Below are 22,911 nucleotides of genomic sequence, written 5' to 3' on the forward strand. Positions count from 1 at the left end.
ACATCAAAACATATCAATACCAATATATTTTAGTTTATTAAAAAAATGATGCATTTATTAATGCGGTATGACTACTTTGCTTGACCCACTAGTCCAAAAGAGGTTTTTTTTAATGAATCAAACTTTTATTAATGCCCTTAGTTCAAAGAATTAAATTACACTTTTAGCCCTCCTCAAATTATAATTTATTTAGATTTTTTAATACAAAATTTATGCCTTTGCTCCTTGTCAAAAGAGTTTTTCATTGGGTTAAATATAAAATCAATACCTGAACTTGTCCACTTCTTCTAGATTGGTATCCAAATTTTTTTCCATCCATTAGTTTGGTACCTAAGCTTAATAGCGTTAAGATTTTGCTGACGTGGCAGCATTGGCCACGTGTCGCACTCCAAAGACCTCTTTAACTCGTGTTTAAATTTTTTGATTGGATTGTTTTAAGTATTTTTCCTTTAAATTTATTTCTGCACCATCGTCTTCAACATTTTTCCATACTACTTTCTCTTTTGTTTTCTCTACATTGTCTTCAACATTTTTCATTCATATCTCTTTCTCTTTTGTTTTCTTTGCCATCTCTTTCATTTTTCCCTCTTTTGTTCATCCATTTGTTTTTTCCTTTCACATCTTCGTTTCTTATCTCTTTTGATTTTCATCTCCTTCACTTCTCCACTATGTCTTTTTCTATGAACAGAAAATCAAGTGTGCAGAGAAGTGCTTTGTACTGTCATTGTGGGTTAAGGGCTCCTATTGCAACGCAAATACTCCAAAAAACAAAGAGAGAAAATTCTTTGGGTATGCAGACTTCAAATACGTAAATTAGCGTTTGTGTTTTGGTCTGTCATAGTTGGGTTTGTGAGAAGTAAAGGGTTTTGTGTATTATGTTTAAAATGTATTCTTAGATTTTTTAATATTCTGATTTTTTTTGTTGAATATGAGAAATGAAGATTGGGGGTTGTGATTTTTTCCGATGGGTTGAAGATAACATTGACAGGATGGATTCAACTGTAAAAGAACAAAAATGCACAATTGATGAAATAATGCTTCAAAATAAGATGTTATTGAAAAAAAAACAAGAGATTAAGAATTGAGAATGATGAGCTCAATATTTGATGAAATGCAAAGAATGCGATTGAAGGTAACTCGTTTGGAAGAGAAGATCATAAAATTGTACAAGGCTAAAATGTCAATGAACAACAAAGTAATAGTTGCTTATAAGTTGCTAATTGTATTGTGGATGATGTTTTTGAGTTCTCTTGCTTGTAGATGGTGAAATGTTGTCCATGTATTTGTTGCATTAGATAAGAATGAATGGAAAAAAAAATTATTGTTGTAGAAGTATATACAGATATTAAAATTAACATCAACAAAATAGAACCATCCATTACAACCATCATATATAAAGGATCAACATAAACTGACTCTCAAAATACAACCATCAAAATAATCCAACAAAATAAGACTATCAAATTATTTATCGTATCTTAAAAAAATAAAACCATCAAATTATCCATCATATGTTAACTAAAAAAATCATATTGACAACAACTATCTCCATGACATACGATTTTGCTTGGGTGGATCTTTGGACTTAGCTTTTGTTGTATTCTTACTTTCTTAAGTCCTACCAGCAGTTTCATTGTTGTTACTTCCCTTCTTTTTGTTGGTGCACTTGGTTAGAGCAGTCACCATGGTTTCTCCTATCATGCCAAGCTGCAATGCATAAAATATATAATTAAAAAATGTGTCGCACTCACAAAATATAATAAGCATAACATTTCAACAAATTGTAACTTACATTTAAAATTTGTTGCCTTATCCTCTCATTACTATATAACCCAATCCCTTGCACAACTTGTTTTCCCCTGCTACTTAGTCTTGTAAGTATTTGTTGTGTTGAAGAGGTTGGCATGGTCGGAAGAGTTGGCTATGTTGAAGGAGTTGGTGGTGATGATACAGATGCTTCGGATGTAATTATTTAAGAAGGAACTGGTGAGCCAGTGGAGCTGATGCAAGAGTAGGTATACTCTGCAAATTTAACATGTTAGGAGTTCTTAAATTAGCCAAAAATTGCATTAAAATCTTAGTCATCAAAACACTTACACCAGATGAAGTTTGACAGCTTCTGGAGTTGCGTCCAACTAAGGAACTCTTGTGACATTTTGTCTTCCTCTCTTCTAAACAGTTTGTTCCCACTCATCTCTCCCTCTTCTTCAATATGTTTTTTTTCCAGGCATTTTCCTTGGAATAAGGGAGGAGTCACTTGGTCTCATATTGGTTTTCAACCAATTTTTCACTTGGGACAATAGGCAATACAAAGCCATGTAATTTTTTAAACACATCTTTTTTAAACCCTTTATAGGCAAAATCAAAAGTATCAGCTTTTTTCCACAAAAATAGTTGCAACAGCATGTGGACATGGGATGTTAGTGAGATCCCATCTCCTAAAACTACATGACCATTAAAATAAGTCAATAGCTACAACATCACCAAAGTTTGTCACTTCAAACCCTTCTGCTCCATTCTATTTAACATGATAATATGAACTTATTTGGATACTCTTGTGTAACTTCTCACATATCTTAAGACAAAATTGATCATTCCAATTTTTACATTGGCCAAATTGTTTATAATCATACCCATTACATACTGTCTAATTTCTTCTAACATGAAAATGATAGACATTAACCTAGCTCTAAAAATTGTTGCATTAAAAGACTCAGTAAAATTGTTGTCAGTTGTATCACATATAGACCTACCAAAAAAAAAAGCCTTTGACCATTACTCAAGATAAGACCTAAGTAGACTTATCTTAGCACTATGTTTGATACGGTCAATCTTTTCAATATGATCTTTAAAGTCAGCAGTAATGTATGATTTGCATGCTCCTCAAAATGCTTGTTGCAAGTCTCCTCCAGGATTTTCTTTCCTCCAATTGGCATATAAATGCCTTGCACAGACTCTGTGCTCAACCCTTGGCAACAACTTAGATATCTCTTCCATCAATCCCTAAATGCAAATAAACACAGTTGTATTAGATGGTCGATTTTATAAATTAAGTACGGTAGGACAAAACTATTTAAGTGATGTCCCTAACATACCTTTTGTTTATCAGTTATGAACCTGAATCTAGAACCATCACCAATTTGTAAATTTGAAATAAGATTATTAAGAAACCAACACTATGTTTCTTTATTTTCGTTCTCCACAACTACTCATGAAATAGGATAGATTTGGTCATTTTCATCTCTCCCCACAATAGATAAAAGTTCCCCCTTGAATCTTCTATTCAACAAGTATCCATCTAGATAAATAAAAGGTCTACAACACTCCAGAAACCCTTTTCTCAATGCACTAAACCCTACATAAAATCTCATAAACCTAGGAACCTTAATAGGGTTGATCTTTCTACCACCACCTCTATATTACCATTTAGATCTGTCTTTCTAAGTGCATTTGCATAGTCCCATAGTCTACTAAACTCATAGCTTACCCTTCCATTGATCTCCTCCAGTGCCTATCTCCTAGACTGCTAAATGTACCCCTATTCAGATAAACTTTCAACTCTTTCTTGGATAGTTTCTGCATCTTAGTTAACTTCAACTTTGGAATCACTCTGATTTTACTTAAGAAATGCTCTCCAACAAACTTGTAAGATTTCATTTTGTTCTTAAAACTTATTAAACACTCGTGGGTTTCTATAAATTTTTTTATATTGTAAAATCCATCACTATTATCTACAACAACATATATTATAAAAGGGCATCCATCTTCCCTACAACTAGCCCTACTCCTCCCCTTTTCATTCCTAAGATAGACAATATCAAACATCTTTTTTACTGCATACTTTGCTAAAGCAGTTTTGAATTCCTCTGGTCTTTTCAACATCGTACCAAACTCTAAATGTGGGTTTGGGTTATTAGGATCAAAACATACATGTCGACTTCTCCTACAAGCTATCTCACCATCTGATTCACTTCCATAAGACCCCAAATCTGATGAATCAACATAATTAGTTCCCCTACTTGATGGATCTGAAACCTCACCATTTTTCTCTCCCTTTTCACTACCTTCATCTACCTTTGGACCCTCATTGTTAACCCTATTTACTTTTTCTTTTTGGTTTTTTTTCTTGCCTTTATATTTTATATACTATCTTGCCTTTATATTTTATATACTAAGCCTTGATATTTTTCACCTTTTCATTTTCAGATTCTGCCCCTAAAACCCCTTTACTACCCAATGAGTTGTCTGCATCACTAGTCCAACTACTTTCAAAACTTTCCCCACTTTCAACACATGCATCCCTACTTCCACCCATCTCTGGCCCAATATTAGATTCCCCACCTAACTCGATAAATGGTTCCTTAGCCCCACCATTAACTGTAACAGTCCGATTTAAACCCTAATTGGAATAGTAGTTTTGGGACCACAAATTCGAGTCAGAAAAATATTTTAATATTATTTTTGATGTCTATAGCATGTTAAATTATATGTGTGAAAATTTTAGCGTTTGTGTGCTCAATTTAATTAAAAGAACTTAATTGTGTAAATGCAAAACTAGCATGCTTTATGTAAAGGTACCTATTTGCTATGGCTTTTATTATATGATGTCTTTATGTTGTAATTTTACCATAGAAATTATGAGTGGACGATTTAGACATGTAACATATGGTTTAATAATTAATTTATAAAGGTTAATATGGTAAATATGTTAATTAATGATAATATAATAAAACATTAAGTAAAGGTCATGCATTTTATTCATCTTGGTGGCCGAAAGTTAAAAGAAAGAAACCATAGTTGAGGTTTGAGCATTCGGCACATTTGGGGCTTGATTTAGGTAAGTTTTAAGCTCGGTTTTTTTATGATTTTTACATTTTTGAGATCGTTGCTTCGTGTTTTAGCTAGCCCATGCCTTGATTTTCGGATTTGATGATGATTTTGTGTTTTTCCATTGTTATTAACTTGATGATTTTTGTGTTTGATGATGAAAAATAAATATATGTTCTTAGATTGTCATGTTTAATTAAGTGATTTTTAGTAAAAATGCCTATTTAGGATTAAATTGTGAATTTTATAAATTGAGTGGTCAAAATGTGAAATAAATGAAAGAAATAGGTTGCTATAAGCCTTAGTAAAATTTAGGTATACTAGAGTTTAATAAAATTATGTGTATTTTGTGTTTTATGAAATAGGGACTAAATTGTAAAAAAATAAAATGTTAGGGGGTAAAGTGAAAATTGCCCTTTTATGTGTTTTTGGGTGAATATGAGTACATGTGTGATTAAATAAGTCTAATTTATATTAATTTAGATCAAGAAAAGAGGAAATCGGAATTGGATCGAGGGAAATCTAAAGTTGTCGAATAGTCATTCCGGTCTATTCGTCTCCGTACGAGGTAAGTTCATAAGTAAATAATTGTTGCTAAATTCATATGAAAATGTATTTAACTATGCCGAATTGAATTTTAATAACTACATATGTGTATGCCGAATTGATATAAGTATGGGAAAAGTAACTATCGAATTACAACGTTCGAAAGTCTCGTACGAGCCATAAGAATAGTTAGGATACATATGTCGACATAGGATTCCGATATGTGATTTTGAATAAGACCACATCTGGGACGTTGGCATTGATTTGAGATTTACGTGTAAGACCATGTCTGGGACGTTGGCATCGTATATGATTTCGTGTAAGACCCTGTCTGGGACAGTGACATCGATATTTGATTACATGTAAGACCTCATTTGGGATGTTGGCATTGTACGAGTTTTCGAGCTATCTGAGTATCCTTATTGTTTTCGAATGATTCAACGGGCAATGTTAAGATGAGATTGAATGTGAAATTGAACCAAATGGCTCAGGTACGAGTAAGGTTTAAATGTTCATAGAAGTAAAGGCAAGTAAAGTGTTTACATGATTATATGAATTTACAAGCATGATAAATGTATATGTGGTTAAGATTGCTTGATTCAGCCTAGTTTAATTTAATTATATATGTTGTTGAAATGATTTATTTGCTTATGACTTACTAAGCTATTCAAGCTTACTCTGTGTGTGTACATTCATTGTTTTATAGATTTTGGAAGCTAGTTACGAGCTCGGGGATTGTCAAAGAAATCTGTCACACTATCAGTCGTTGTTTCGATATTTTAAAAGTTTGAACTTTGAACCTATGGCATGTTGTTTTGGTTGGACTTGAAAGTGGTATATATTTAGCCATGCGAAAATGGCTTGATCTTAATGCTAATGATCTAATGTTTAAATAATTTTGGTCATAGTATATGTGTGTGGTATGCTTAGTATATGAATTCTGTATGATGTAATGATATATATATGGCTTATGATTAGTTTATTTAGAAAGCTTGATACATGTGGTTGTTGAATGTGTTTGGGTTACAGATTGTTAATGACTTATTATTGAGATGCATAATTTGAAACATGAATTGATTTGAAAATTGTTTATAATCTAAATTATGTATTCGGTCATGTGATGAAATATAGGTGATGGTTATAAGCTATTTATGATTCGACAGTGGTGTTTAAATCATGTCATTAAGTGTTCCATTATATGTTAATGTTAAAATTGTGGTATTGGACATGTGTGGACTAAGTTAGGCTATGAAGATTTGATTAAGGAATGTGGTTTTTGTGTCGGTTTGAAATGGCATGCTTGCATGGGTAATTTGGTTTAGAAATGATAAATAATGTGTATATATATATTCGGCCAAAGCTTTGGACTCATAAGGATAAGTATTTGATATGGTATATAGCATAATTATATAATTATATTATGTATTGAATGTTGTCATGAATGATCGAATATGTATTCAATTGATTAGGTTATGGTTGACTGATTAGGTACGAAAGGTTAAGGAAGACAATGAATATTCTACTTGAATGTTTTGGTCAGTTTATTTGGGTAGCTAAGAAGGTTAAGTTGATGATATATTCGGCATATACTAGGTAGAATATTTATATACATATCCATGATATGCTTTGCTATGGTTAGCTAAACAAATGTCATAATGATAGGTTAATTAGATAGCCGAATAAATAGTAAGATGAAAGGTTAGACATATGTAATTTGGTTTGGTAATTGAGTACACTAAGGTTGCATATGAGTTTAAATATTAGTTGGTTTGAGTTAAGAAATGGTACGTTAATATTTGACAAATGAAATAGACATATTGGTACGTATTTGCTATATGAAATGAAATGATATATGTTTGCATATTTTGAAGTACGCACATATAATTTGTAAAATAATAAGTTATCTTGTACTTAGATTATTTGAATGTCATAAATGAGAAGTATACATATATGATTCGAATGGTGGAGTTATAAAGCATGTGAATTATGACTGTTCTGGGATGTGCTTTGGTCAGTAATGCCTCGTAACCTTAATCCGGTGACGGATACGGGTGAGGGATGTTACATTAATTCTCTCATTAAAACTTAAATCTTCATTACAATTTGGTTTCCCAACCCTAATATTTACTTGCCTTTCCCTAAAGGCAAGAAGCAACATGGTATCATCAACAACATTAGGTATGTCTACCTTGTGTTCAACATACACATGTATGGACCTTATTTTTCTAATATGGCTAATCATTGCTATGAATGATGAATTATCATAACAAACACTAAGTCCGTTACTAAAATTAGAGGTGAGCATGGGTCGGGCAACCCGGCCTGGCCCGAAGGCCCGCTCGAAATGTGGGAGGGTTTGGACAAAAATATAGGCCCGAAAAATGAACTTAGACAAAAAAATAACGCTCCTTTAAAAAATGGGTCGGGCCTCGAGTAAGGCATTTTTGGCCCGGGCCCGGCCCGAATTCACTAAATGACAAAAAAATTGATTTTTTAATATTATTTTCTTGTTATTTTCTCCCTATTTTACTACCATTTTACTATTATATTGCTACTATTTTGTTGTTATTGTTTGGGTATTGTATAAAACTTATTTTATTGTTAATTTTGTTATTATTCTAAAGACATTTGTTAAATTTGTTATTATTTTAGAGACAATTTCTTGTTAAGTTTCATCTATCTTAGTATTATTTAAGTATACATATTTTTTAAAATTTATTTTCAATTTGTTGGGAAATATTTATTTTGATGTTTTTAGTATTTTGATATATTAATATGGGCGGGCTAGGTCCAGCTTGGGCAAAATTTTAGGCCTATTTTTTTGGCCGAGCTCGGGCCTAGCAAACGAGCCTAAATTTTTACTCGAGCCTGACATGACATGGCCCTGCTCAGCCCATGCTCACCTCTAAAATCTATCCTACCGTCACAATATACTAAGTTCCTCATAGCTCTATACCCAGCTTCCACTACCATCTCACACAAAGTGTAATAACACAAAAAATCTAGGTCAAAATCCCATTGCAGCACTTCCCCTCCTATATAGCCTGCACAAGGGTTTGTGACAAAAGTTCCAGCCAAATGTATATGCACCACACATTTATCTCAAGACATAATAAAACACTGCACATACATAATATAAACTGTAATATACATACATGATATACATACATATTATAAACAGTAATAAACATAACAAACATAAAACAATAATATGCATAACATACATAATAGACTGATCTTTCAGCCTCAATTGGTTTAACCCTTGAAATAAATTTGCTTCAGTATGGACTTCTCTGCATACACACAAATGTCAACGAAAAAAATAGAAATTAGTTATAATACAAATAAAATATCTAAACAACAAAAAACAAAACAAAAAGTTGTCAATAAAATATCTAAATCAGTTATAATAAAAAAAAAAGTTAAATATTCTTTAAACCAGAAAACCAAATGTTCCCAATAAAAAAATTGTCACTTTCTGAGAATGAGTCAAAAATAAAAAGTTTCTATTTTTAAAAAAACACACAATAAAATGCACATCGATGATGAAAAATGTTTTTTATATAGGTAAAAATAGTAATCCAATCAACAAAAAGTTATGTTGTGTAATCAATGATGAAGAAAAAACCAGAAAGGTTGAGTCAAATACTTGTAATCGATGCTAAAATAGGACAGTCTTGATTCGAATACCACAAATGGCTGAGTAATTGAAAAGGCTGACTAATCGACGATGAAACTATGCTTCTTTCAGTGAGATAGTGAAGAATTTTTTAGATGGTTGGGTAATCGAAAGGGTTTTTTTGATCGCTGAAAGATGGAACTGAAAAGCTTTCTCGCACAAATGTTGAAGGATGGAAACAGGACTGGTGAAAGGATTCAATGTCAATAAAATAAAATTAGATATGGCTTTTGATGTTCAAGGATTATCCAAAAGGTTTCTTAAGCAATCAAAAAGATTTTTGTTCCAATCGATTCATTAACAGATGGAAAACATTTAGTTTTTTTATTTTAATAAATAATTTTTTAATTCTTTTTTTCAAATGAGTAAGGTCAACACGGGTCAAAAGGGTCTTGGGAGTGCGACACATAGCGGTGCATGAGTGGCCAGAGTTGCCTTGTCAGTAAAATCTTAACGCTATTAGGCTCCGGTACCAAACGAGTGGATGGAAAAAAAGTCAGGATACCAATATGGGACAAAAAAATCACAGGTACCAATATGAGAGAAGTGGACAAGTTCGGTTACTAATTTTATATTTAACCCTTTTTAATTTTATTGGGTCTTTGCATAATTTTTTTGTCTTCATCCCGGACTTATTATGCTAGATTTATAAGAATAAAAAAAATTTAAAAATGAAAAATTGACAAGCAAGAAGTCTTAATTTGCAATACATATTTTTAGAATATTATATAAATAATTTAATTATGATTTAATTTTTATTTTGATAATATTTAAATTTGTAAAATAATGATATATTTTGAATGATGTCATGTAAAAATATGATATGAAATAAATTTAAAAATTTAAACATATAAAGTCAAATACAATGATAATCAATAAGTATAAGGATAAAATATATTGCATTTTTAAAGAAAAAATTTGAGATCAAATTATAAGAATAATATTATTGAAAAAAATAATCATAAATTTTAAAAGTTTTAATTTTGATAAACCCTAAAATAAATATAAATGATAGCTCTGAAAAGTGTAAAAAAAAAACCCTAATGGTGCACATTTTTTAAATAGATGAACAATAGGGGTGTTGAATTTTGGTGGGCAACCCTCGGAACAATAATAAAACCTATGAAAATGCGATTCCGTATCATCATTGATCATCACGTCATTAACAAAGAAACGCATGTTTTGTAATAAAATTAATGATATGTGGTGCCATGATTGATCAAATAATCAAAAAGAAAAAGGAAAGGGCTCATTGATAATGACAACAAACTAGACCTTGTTGGCCTTTTGTCCTTTACAATTAAAAAAAGTTGCATGTGAGTAATTTGTTGAAATTTGGTTTTAATTTGGATTCTAACCAAATTATTGTTATTTTTAGCTCATCATTCCAATGTTGAAACTTCTTTACTTAGTGGGTATGTTATTCTTGAAACGATTGGTCAAAGTTTTCTTTTCTTGAATTAAAATATAAAATTATATTAAATATGAGAAGTTATTGGTGCGTAATAATAAAAATAAACTTATCAGAAAATAATTGGTAGATAGTTTTAAGATATATAATCATATAATTTTTTTTAAGGTTATATTTATTCACTTATAATTTGGTGTATAAAAAAATTATTGATAAATGAACTTCGATGATATGAAATCCAGTAACTGTCTATGTTTTGCACTGACCAAAACAATTCATTGAACATTGAGAGAAGGCAAGAGTATCAAATTCTATAAATAATTTCTGTAACAATTCTTTATAAAATAATCTTTTAATATTAGAAGATGGGGAGAATAAAAAAACTTTTGTTTCTAATTTTTTGGATGTGTCTTAGTATGTTTTGCAAATGACATTTGTCTCCTATTTATAGAAATTCTGACGTCTCTTTTTAGAGACATACCTATCCAATAGATGTCTATTTGGATAGTCACCTCTAGAGCATAACTATTCATTAGATATTGAATAATCATATATCTATTTGTTAATAATCAAGTACAATAACAAAAGACATAACTCATCACTTTTGAATAGTAATAACTCCTGATTAATAATCAAGCGTTATAACTTTTGGTTATTTATAACCTTTCATTTGCAACTATTAGAATACTATATATATATATACATATATATATCTTGAAAATGTTTCAACAATCTCTCCCAATTTTCAAAATATTTTAGATTTTGATAATCTTGAAAATCAATTGCATAAATGAAAGTGTCTTACGATTGAACTTAGTGAAAACATGTTAAAAGTTAATTAAAATTGCATGAAAAACTATGTTTTGAACTAGCTATTTTATTTTATTAACTAAACACATCTCACACAATGATTTTAACACCAATCAATGCACATTATTTCGGAACACTAGCATGGTCATGTGTTTGTAACATCTTTTCATGAGTAATGATAGAGTTAAACCCTTGAACTCCTAAAAGTGGCCACACTCACATAGGTATATCTCATTAAGAGGGTTCATGTAATTATGCTTTAAAATGTTAATGTTACGGGTCTATTAAGAGTATAATACTCATCATTCCCTTTACTATTATGAGTTCTTAGCACTTGTTACCTTGTGATAATATATTATACATTATTTAATAGTGCTAGCAATCACATGCAAACGATGTACTTTGTCTTTGTCTCATTGAACTTAAGACTTGATGTTATATCATAGGCGACTCGAATATAATAGGCTTGTACTTCATCCCTAAATTTCAAAATTTCAACATAGCCATGCTAATAATGTATATCATATGGTGAAACTTCATATTTATTTGTGCCTTGAAATTTCATAAGACCAACATTCCTACCATGATTATCCATTCTTTAGCAAAAGAATGCTATCAAGGATATTGTTTGTACAATTATTAATTTACGGTAATAACTTTATCTTTTCTCATCATGATGGTTTCATATTTGTTCACTTTATGCATTTCTTAAAATCTAAGAAATTAAATATTGAAAAAATAATAAAACATTACCTATCCTGTTACAGTATTACACTATGGATTAACATTTAAATTAAGTGAAATTTTATGATTTATTAATTTTAATAAAGAACAAATTAACTTTATATCATTCTTATTTTTCAATAAGACAGACAGATTAAAGCCTACTATAGGGACAGTGATCCAAGTATGAATACTTGGCCCAAAACATATTAAATGCCCAAAACGCTTCAATGGCGCTAATTTTAAAAATTAAAACATCACCCGCCAAATTCTCCACCCTGCTTTCAGATCCAAACAAAACAAAACTTAGTACTTTTATTTCCACTTTCTCTTCTCCCAAACACCCAGAATAGGTATTTAAACTTCATTTTTCAGTTTCACAGAAACCCATTTTTTACTGTTTCTTTGTTCTCTGTTCGCGTAGTTCTTAAATCATAATCATTTGCTTATTATTATTATTATTATAAAATAATTATGCAACGTGTTCGGAGAAATGTCTCAAAGAAAGTTGGGTTTTGAAGGTGAAATATATAATTGAAAGATGCACGGAAGAAAGGCGTACGAGCTGGTGAAAGAGTTTGCCGATGGTGAAAAAGGGCATCTCAAGATTTTCAATGTAAGGCTCTTGGCTTGCTCATTTTATTTTGTTGAAATTAGTTTTAATTGCACATTTAAAATGCTTCAGGGTTGAACGAACAAAGTTGAATAGAAAATTTGCTTGATGGGAATGCTTTTCTCTTTGAATTTGGGTGTCTTTCATAGCACTATTTGCTTAAGTTATAGGCTAAATTATAATATTTCTGAAAATTGGCTGTTTATTTCTCAAAGTGACGTTAATTCTGGAGGATCAAGTTTTTGGATCTTTAAAATTCTTAGTAGTTTAGTTTTAGATATATTCTTTACATGATCGGTATGAATTCCAGATTTTTGCACGCCAACAATAGCATAATTTTGAGAACATTTTCTTTTTGCTGCGTGAAATGCTGAGAGAATTCTACTATTCATCAATTTTCAAGACAATTTTCCTAGAAAAGTGTCAATTTTTGTTGGAATGCATCCATCTTTTCTTTTCCTGATTTGCCTGTCTGCCTTTCCCCAGGCCGGCCAGCCCCCAGTTTTATTGATATTCAAGCCCTAACTCATTATACTCGTTATTCTTGAACCTTCAGCTAGAGGGATTCGTTTTATTTTTTTTTCCTTCTTATTTAACGTTTGCGTCAAAGTTGTGTTTAATTCTATTCATGCTGAGTGTTTTCTTCCTATTTATTGTTGTATGGGATGTGATCATGCAGAATGAGCTGTTTGAACGAGTGATTGAAGAGTGCAATGAACATCATAATGCACTTCAGTCATTGATAAGGTAATCCCGTTTTGCTACTTTGCTTCTTTATCCTTTTGTTTTTGTTGGTCCTTCCTAATCCCCTCAGTTTGTAATTACATCTGCTGAACTTAGATGGTACTGCCTTGTCCATTTTTAGTCAACTGACCAGCATCTGATTTAACTGACCAGCATCTGATTTAACCTCTATGCTCCAAGTGTCTCATAGCACCTTCTATAGATTTAATTCTGTATATTCTGGAAATTTCTTTAAATAAAAAAGAAAATAATCTTGGATATGATGGTAGTTAAAACTTTAATGTAGCATTCGTGTTAACTAGTGGACTTTTATCTTTATTCTCGATTCTATGCATACTAATTCCAGTAGGTTGTATATATGAACTTTTACCAGCTCTTGAGGTTGAAAAGTGATTGCAATGAGATATTCTGTCTAAAGTTTTTGGTTACGCTGACACTGATGAACTTACAATGCACTCTTTGAGATGCCACTTATTTTTATTTTGGGGAGATTGGTTGGGTTTAGAATTTAGTAGCAAATTTCCGTCGCCCAAATATTCAGCTCCTTAACATGATTTATGTTATGATAGGAAAATGCAAGAGGAGGGACTGGAAGTCCAAACGGCTAGAAATGCAGAACACTATGGAGCACTCATTCACCACCTCTCTCTAATTCGCAACAAGCGTTGCCTAATGGCATATGTGTAAGTTTCTCACACCTTATGCTGTCATTCCCTAGTTTACATGTTGAGATGTGGTTTCTTACCATAACCTAATATTATGCTTGAAAGATTTCAAGAGAGCTTTGAATAAAATTGTACTTCTCTTATTAACTAAAGAATTGAACTTAAATAGAGAAAAAAAAGTCTTAATCCTAATTGGGAAAATAGTTCCCTTATTCTAATAAACTACTAAAACATAAAAAGAAAATAGTTCCCTTATTTTAGTAAACTACTAAAAGATAAAATAAAAATATTTCTAGAATATGAATAAAACTTATCTATCCAAATAAGATTTATCTACCTAAATAAATTTAAAAATATACATATTTCAACACCCTTCCTCAAGTTGGTGCATATATATCAATCATGCCCAACTTGCTTACAAGAAAATCAAAGCTTGTCTCAGAGAGTCCTTTGGTGAGTATGTCAGCAATCTGTTGTTTTGAAGGAACAAATGGTATGCACACTTGGCTTTCTTCAATCTTTTCCTTGATAAAGTGTCTATCAATCTCAACATGTTTAGTTCTGTCATGTTGGACTGGGTTGTGAGCAATGCTAATGGCAGCTTTGCTATCACAGTACAACTTCATTGGTGAAGTTATTGGTTTCCTCAGCTCTTCTATAATTCTTTTTAACCAAACCATTTCACAAATTCCTTGAGCCATTGATCTAAACTCAGCCTCTGCATTACTTTTTGCTACAACAGTTTGTTTTTTGCTTTGCCAAGTCACAAGGTTTCCCCAAACAAATGTACAGTATCCTGATGTAGATCTTCTGTCTGTTATTGAGCCTGCCCAATCTGCATCTGTATAAGCTTCAATTCCTCTTTGTTCGGATTTCTTGAAGAATAAGCCATTTCCCGGTGAACTCTTCAAGTATCTTAGAATTCAAAACACTGCTTCTTCATGTTCCTCCATTGGGGAGTGCATAAATTGACTCACTAAGCTTACTGCAAAAGCTATGTCTGGCTTTGTATGTGATAAGTAAATTAACTTACCAACTAATCTTTGGTACTGCTCTTTATCAACTAATCGACCTTCTTTATTTTCAAATTTTACATTTGGATCAATTGGTGTGTCCGCTGGGCGGCAACCACTCATCCCAGCCTCTTTTAAAAGATCAATCACATATTTTTTTTGAGAGACCACAAGACCCTTCTTTGATCGAGCAACTTCCATTCCAAGAAAGTATTTCAAAGGACCCAAGTTTTTGATCTCAAACTCCAATGCTAGATGCTCCTTGAGACGTCTTATTTCATCCACATCATCTCCTGTAAGAATAATATCATCGACATAAACTATAATAACAGTTATTTTACCTTTTTGTGAATGTCGATAGAACATTGTGTGATCAGCTTGCCCTTGTGAGTAACCTTGTTTTTTAACAACTTGAGTGAATCGTTCAAACCAAGCTCGAGGAGACTGTTTCAGACCGTATAAAGATTTCTTGAGTTTACATACTCGAGTTCCAAATTTTTCTTCAAAACCTGGAAGAGGATCCATGTAAACTTCTTCTCAAGTTTTCCATTTAGGAAAGCATTCTTCACATCTAGTTACTGTAAAGACCAATCAAGATTAACAGCAATTGATAAAAGAACTCTGACGGAATTTAATTTGGCCACTGGAGCAAATGTTTCAAGATAATCTATCCCGTATGTTTGAGTGTACCCTTTTGCTACCAACCGGGCTTTGTATCTATTTAAAGATCCATCTGGTTTGAATTTGGTTGTGAACACCCATTTACAGCCCACTGTTTTTTTCCCTACAGGTAATTCCATTGTTTCCCATGTACCTGTTTTTTCAAGAGCACGCATTTCCTCTAAAATAGCCTCCTTCCACTCAGGAACCTGTAAAGCATCTTTCACATTTTTTGGTATTTGGATAGTATCGAGACACGAAACAAAGGTTGAGAATGTCGAAGATAAGGCTTTATAGGATATAAAGTTAGACATGGGATATTTGAGAATATTTCTAACACCTTTTCTTTTGGCAATTGGAATATCTAAATCAGAAAATTCATTGGCTGGATTATGAGCTTTACTTGGGCTTTTGACAGGATCTTGCGGGTCGGATTCTTGGTGATGAATTTGGTGGATTCCACTTTCTTGATTTTGATTTCTTCTTGAGTAAACAATTAACTCCTTTGTTTGTTCTTTATTTTCATGATTAGACTCTACACCTTCATCCTCCTTTTCATTAACATTAACATCATTAATTTTTGTGTTAATTATAAATTCGCCTTCCCCATTATTAGAATTCCTATGTTGTATATTCCTAGTCCCTTCTTGATCAATTATAGAATCTTCTTTAGTATAATTCTCTCCCTGAAGATTAGAATGAAAATAAGATTTTGTTTCAACAAATGTGACATCTATGGTAACTATAATCTTCCTATCAATTGGATCATAACATTTGTAACCCTTTTTATTAGAAGCATAACCAACAAAGACACATTTTTTTGCTCTAGGATCTAGTTTACCTTGGTTGTGAAGATGAACAAAAACACTACACCCAAAAACTCGGAGGGATAAATCTGTAATCAATTTAGAGTTAGGAAAGTTATCTTTAAAGAGACTAAAAGGAGTTCTATAATTTAGAATTTTACTGGGCATTCTATTAATAAGATATGTAGCTGTTAACAAGGCTTCGCTCCAAAGATAACGTGGTACTTGACTAGTGAACATCAAGGCTCTAGTTACTTCCAAAAGATGTCGGTTTTTTCTTTCTGCAATATCATTTTGTTGTGGTGTATTTGTACAAGAACTTTGGTGGACTATTCCATGTTTGGTTAAGAAAATACCTAATTGGTCGCTAAAAAATTCCCCACAATTGTCAGTTTGAAATACTTCTATTTTCACACCAAATTGTGTTTTCACCATAGCATAAAAAGACTAAAACACATTTTTAACTTCGGACTTATCTTTTAATAAAAACACCTAACAAAGTCGAGTATGATCATCAATAAATGTGACAAACCAACGTTTTCCTGAAAAAGTCGAGACTCTTAAAGGTCCCCAAACATTACTATGAATTAACGAAAAAGGTTTGGAGGTTTTATATTTTTGAGGTGGAAAGAATGACCGATGATGTTTAGCCAATTCACAAAATTCACAATGATATGAAGAAGGACTTTTATTTTTAAATAGATTAGGTAACAAATATCTTAAATAATAAAAATTAGGATGTCCAAGCCTATAATGCCAAATCATAACCTTATCAAAATCAGAAACAGAATTTAAACATAAAGTAGTTGTTGGTTGACTTAGATGGTCGTCTTCAAGAAAGTAAATTCCACCAAATTCTTTAGCATTGCCAATCATCCTCCCCGAGACCATGTCCTGAAACTTACACATAGAGGAGTCAAATATAACATGACAATTTGAGGACTGGGATAATTTACTGACCGATATGAGATTACAAGCTAGATTTGGCACATGTAAAACATCATGTAAAACCAAGGAAGATGAAATTTTAACAGTGTTTTTCCCGGCTATTGCCAAGAAGGACCCATCTTCTACTTTGATCTTTTTGTTTCCTGCGCAAGGTGTGTAAGTTGAAAAAAGAAAATGACTGCTAGTCATGTGATCACTAGCTCCAGAATCAACGATCCATGTGTTTGTTTTACAAGGCTTGACACTGAAAAAAACAGAAGAATCAGTACCTGATTGGGCAAAAGAGGAAGAAGGATTATTGGATGAGTTAGGAATAGAAGAATTCATCTGAAATTGTAGTGATTGAAAAAACTTGTGTAGATGCTCTAATTGTTCCTTAGTGAATGGAGACCATTCCAGAGAACTTTAGCCCTCATAATTTCCATTAGTTGTTTGGAAAGCTCTGCTATCCCCTGATTGTGAACTACGACCATTGCCATTCTTTTTCCTTCCATTTGTCGGTTTCCCATGTGTAGCGACGTAAAAATTTGGTGGATTCGGGTCGCCAAATGTGGCGATCTAGTGAAAAAGTTTAGAAATTGAAGTTCGATTTTAAAATAAAGAGGGAGTCGCCACCGATCCTTTTTCCTAGGTGTGATCGGACACCTAATAAATTTATTTTTAAAACAAAAGAAGGATGAATTTAGGTCTACGTTAAAATCAGAGACAAAGTAGGGCTCGGGAGTCAGTTACGCGCGAGGAAGGTATTAGCACCCTCGCGACGCCCAAAATTGGTATCTTTTAAACATGTGTTGTCTTAATTTTCAAGAAGGCTAGTTCAATTTAAATTCCAATCGTGATCCGATTTAAAAGACGAGAACTTTTAATTTTTGATTTTTGAGAAGGATATACCATTTTAATACGAGCCGACAAATTCCATCCAACATAGCGATGAAATTTACGACTTAATGTTAAATCGATATATTGCCTCGATTAGTAATTAAAACATAAAAGATATTCGTGAAATAAGAATAAATCAAAGAAGCAAACAATGACATTATCAATGAAAAATGTTACCATAATACTAGAGCAGTAGCAAAACAGTAATAATAATATTTAAAAGAGAAATAAAACCAAACATGAATAAATATAAAGTACATTTAGTAATAATAATATAAGGTAGCATATAAATATGCAAAAATATAATATGTGACATATATACATGATGTATGAAAATATAATGCCTAATAGACATATATGTGCAATATTACTAAATATATATGTACTAGATACAAGTACACATAGTATAATTGAACATATACAATAATATTAGGAATACTATGGACAAGGAAAATACATTTATACTAATAATAGTAAAAGATGTATGTACACCAAATAATAATATAATAAGTAGCAATAGGGAAAATAATAAATACAAAATCAATAATACGACATACACAAATGATACAAATAAGGAAGGTATATATACGTATGATAAAATAAATGTATTAAAATTAATAACAAATACAATATGGGTAAAAATAAATATATACGTGATATATACGTAATGTGGTACTAAGAAAAAATATATATATACAATATAATATTTAAAAATATATACATAAGATGGTATAGAAATATGTACTTGGAAATGTATAAGAACTATATATAAATACTATATGTAAAATATATTAAAATAGAGACATAATATACGTAGATAAATATATATATAAAACAAATATGTGTAATATAATTTTAGGATATATGCGTAAATGTATATATATTTAAAGAATGCATAGGTGATATACAAATATATTAACAAGATAATGATATTAAACCCTTAATAATACTAAATAACATATACAGGTTAGTATTAAGTAGAATAACAACAATAAAATACTAAAAATATAATAATAATAACATTAATAGAATATATTAGTATAAATAATATTGAAATTAAAATAAAATAATGAGGAAAAGTAAAAAAAGGATGAAAATCGAAATAAAAAAGGTTAGGGGCAATTTTAAAAAGAAATATATAAAAGAGAAGGACCAATTGGAACACGCTAAAACACGGGAGGGATTAAAAGTGAAAATATCCCGTCCTCTCGAAACGCAGCGTTTAGTGGGGGATCAAATTAAAAACGCGCTTAAATTTTAAGCCAATTTAAAAGGAATGAAAATCTAATTGCAAAAGTTTAGAAAAGCGGAAGGGTCATTCGCGCAATTAGACCCAGGTATTAAAACGCTGCGCAGCGTGGGGGACCAGAATGAATTCGAGGCAAAATCATGGGGCCAAATTAAAAATAAAAAAACCTTGATTGTAAACTCCCAGAAAAGCGGAAGGGCTAAAAGTGCAATTAGCCCTTCTAAAGAAAAACACGAGGGTCCTCCCTGGTGCGGGTCGGGTCGACCCGACCCTGGGCCTAAACGGCGCCGTTTTAAGGGTTAAGGGGGGAGGACGAAAACGGTGCGTTTCGGTCCCCTATATAAGACAAAAAAAAATTTTAAAAAAAATCATTTGGGCATAGCAGAGAAGAAAAAAAAAAGAAAGAGAAGGGAGGAAGGAGAGGGGGGAAAAGGGAGCTCCGGCCACGGGGGCCGGTCACCGGACGCAGTGGCCGGAAAGGTAAATTTTTTTTTTGCTTAATAATACATATGTTTTTATGTTTTGATATTTTTTAGTATTTTTATGTAAAAAACAAACTCAAAACAGTAAAGAAAAAAAAGAAAAAAAAGAAGTCACCTTAGGTTTTAGATTTGATTCTTCGGTTTGGTGTTAGAGCCCCTGATTGTATATGTATTTTCGAATGGTTCTTGTATTCAATTTGTTAATATTGAAAGAAAATCTTTATTTTCATAGCAAAAATCCCCCCTTTAAAAATTTTCCATTTAGGCTTTATAGCCGAATGTTTCAAAGAAGAGTACAAAAAATATTGTTTCTTCCATTCGCTACTGCTCTGTTGCTGCTGTTGTTTTGTTTCCTTTTTGCAGGTATAGAGTCTGTTGTCATGCGTACGGGGTGCGGGCGTGGCGTACGAGGACTGTGGAGGTATGGGGCTGTTGTAGTGGGGGTATGGGGCGTGGCAGACGTCGGTGGTGACAGAGGCAAGTGGGCGCCGAATGCTAGGGGGGCTAGGGTTTGGGATTAGGTATTTTTGTTTCTGATTTTGTGTAATGGGCTGTTAGTTTAGGTTATTGGGCTTCGGGTATATGGGTTCAGGGATATTGGGTTCTAGTTGTAAATGGGGTTTGAATTTTGGGTTGGCTGATGTATTAATTAGGCTTAATGGGTATTGGGCTGTTTAGGTTAGGGTAGGTTAGTTGGGTTTTGGGGGTGGCCCAAAATTGGCCTGTACAGCTGCCCCTCTTTGCTCATTGTCGTGTAACGGGAATGGAGCAAAGACATAATGAAAGGCCAATTTTGCCTGGTCTTGCTGGGTCTTGACTTCATTGGTGCTCTTCTAGTTCAGATAATCTTCTTCCAGTCCATCGTATATTGTAGCTTGGTCCATTGCATCTTCTGATATATGCCTTGTAGCTTCAACCTATTTCGATGTAACTTCAAAGATATGAGATATGTAGCTTTGATCTGCTTCCATGTTGCTTCAGAAAGATGAGGTCTACAGCTTTAATCTGCTCTTCTATCGCTTCTGTGAGATGAAATTTGCGATCTTCTCTTCTGTAACTCTAGCAAGGCAAGATCTGATATTCTCGATCAGCTCCACTCTACAACATCAGGGAGTCAAGACTTGCAACTTTGACCTGCTTCATTGCAACTTCAGGGAGGCCACATTTGGTGTCTTTCATCAACTTCAATCTTTATTCTTACTTGGCATGTGATCTTGAGCCCAACTCATTTCTCGTAATATGAATTGACTCTTTAAAAATAGACATTAAAAACAAAAACTAAAGATATCTCAACATGTGAACCGAGGCTCAACTCACTTTTCGCAATATGAGTTGATTTTTTTGACAACAGAAATTGAAATTACCTCGGCGTGTCCCGAGGCTCAACTCATTTCTCGCAATATGAGTTGAATTTTGAAAAGTAGAAATTGAAAATACCTCAACGTGTCTTGAGGCTCAACTCACCTCTCGCAATATTAGTTGATTTTCTTGAAAAGCAGAAATTGAAAATACCTCAATGTGTCTTGAGGCTCAACTCACCTCTCGCAATATGAATTGATTTTTTTGACAACAGAAATTGAAATTACTTCAGCGTGTCCTGAGGCTCAACTCATTTCTTGCAATATGAGCTGATTTTGGAAAAGTAGAATTTGAAAAGCATAAATTGAAAAAGCGAAAAATTGAAAATACCTCAGCGTGCGAGCCGAGGCTCAACTCACCTCTCGCAATATGAGTTGATTTTTTTTTGAAAAGCAGAACTTGAAAATATCTCAACGTGTCTTGAGGCTCAACTTATTTCTCGCAATATGAGTTAAATTTTTTTTTTGAGAAGCAGAAATTGGAAAAAACATCTATTGAAAATACCTCGGCGTATGACCTGAGGCTCCATTCACCTCTAGCAATATGAATTGATTTTTGAAAACATAAGTTAAAAAACAGAAATGGAAAATACCTCAGCTTGTCTTGAGGCTCAACTCACCTCTCGCAGTATGAGTTGGTTTTTGCCAAACAGTAATTGAAAATACCTCAGTGTGCCCCGAGGCTCAACTCACCTCTCGCAATATGAGTTGATTTAGAAAACAAACATAAAAACAGAAATTGAAAGTGACTCAACACGTGAGCCAAGGTTCAACTCACCTTTTGCAATATGAGTTGATTTTTGTGGAAGTAGAATTTGAAAATACCTCGGCGTGCCCTGAGGCTTAACTCACCTCTCGCAATATGAGTTGATTTTTGAAAAACAGAAATTGAAATTACCTCAGCGTGTCCTGAGGCTTAACTCACCTCTCGCAATATGAGTTGATTTTTGAAAAACATAAATTGAACAGGAATTGAAAATACCTCAACGTGTCTTGAGGCTCAACTCACCTCTCGCAATATGAGTTGATTTTCTTGAAAAGCAGAAATTGAAAATACCTCAATGTGTCTTGAGGCTCAACTCACCTCTCGCAATATGAGTTGATTTTTTGACAACAGAAATTGAAATTACCTCAGCGTGTCCTGAGGCTCAACTCATTTCTCGTAATATGAGTTGAAATTTGGAAAACAAAAATTGAAATTACCTCAACGTGTCCTGAGGCTCAACTCATTTATCACAATATGAGTTGATTTTGAAAAACAAAAATTAAAAGGCTTAACTCACCTCTCGCAATATGAGTCAATTTAAAACATAAACTAAAAATACCTTGGCGTGCCCCGAGGCTCAACTCACTTCTCGCAATATGAATTAATTTTTTAAAAAATTAAAAATACCTCAACGTGTCTTGAGGCTTAACTCATCTCTCGCAATATGAGTTGATTTTCCTTGGAAAGCATGAATATTAAACATCAAAATACCAAAACCAGTCCTTTGGTAGA

At 32.5% G+C, this 22,911-nt stretch overlaps 1 protein-coding gene across 1 annotated transcript; it reads left to right on the forward strand.

The window, feature by feature from the left end:
- Window positions 1-12,234: 12,234 nt before the first annotated feature.
- On the forward strand, window positions 12,235-21,023 carry LOC121208206 (uncharacterized). The gene is made up of 5 exons (XM_041078736.1): window positions 12,235-12,349; window positions 12,518-12,612; window positions 13,289-13,356; window positions 13,923-14,036; window positions 16,110-21,023. Exons 2-5 carry the CDS (start codon window positions 12,538-12,540, stop codon window positions 16,177-16,179), a joined length of 327 nt encoding a protein of 108 aa, XP_040934670.1. The 5' UTR covers window positions 12,235-12,349; window positions 12,518-12,537; the 3' UTR covers window positions 16,180-21,023.
- Window positions 21,024-22,911: the final 1,888 nt, after the last annotated feature.

This window comes from Gossypium hirsutum, chromosome A10 (genome assembly GCF_007990345.1).
Source record: "Gossypium hirsutum isolate 1008001.06 chromosome A10, Gossypium_hirsutum_v2.1, whole genome shotgun sequence".
Taxonomy (NCBI): Eukaryota; Viridiplantae; Streptophyta; class Magnoliopsida; order Malvales; family Malvaceae; genus Gossypium; species Gossypium hirsutum.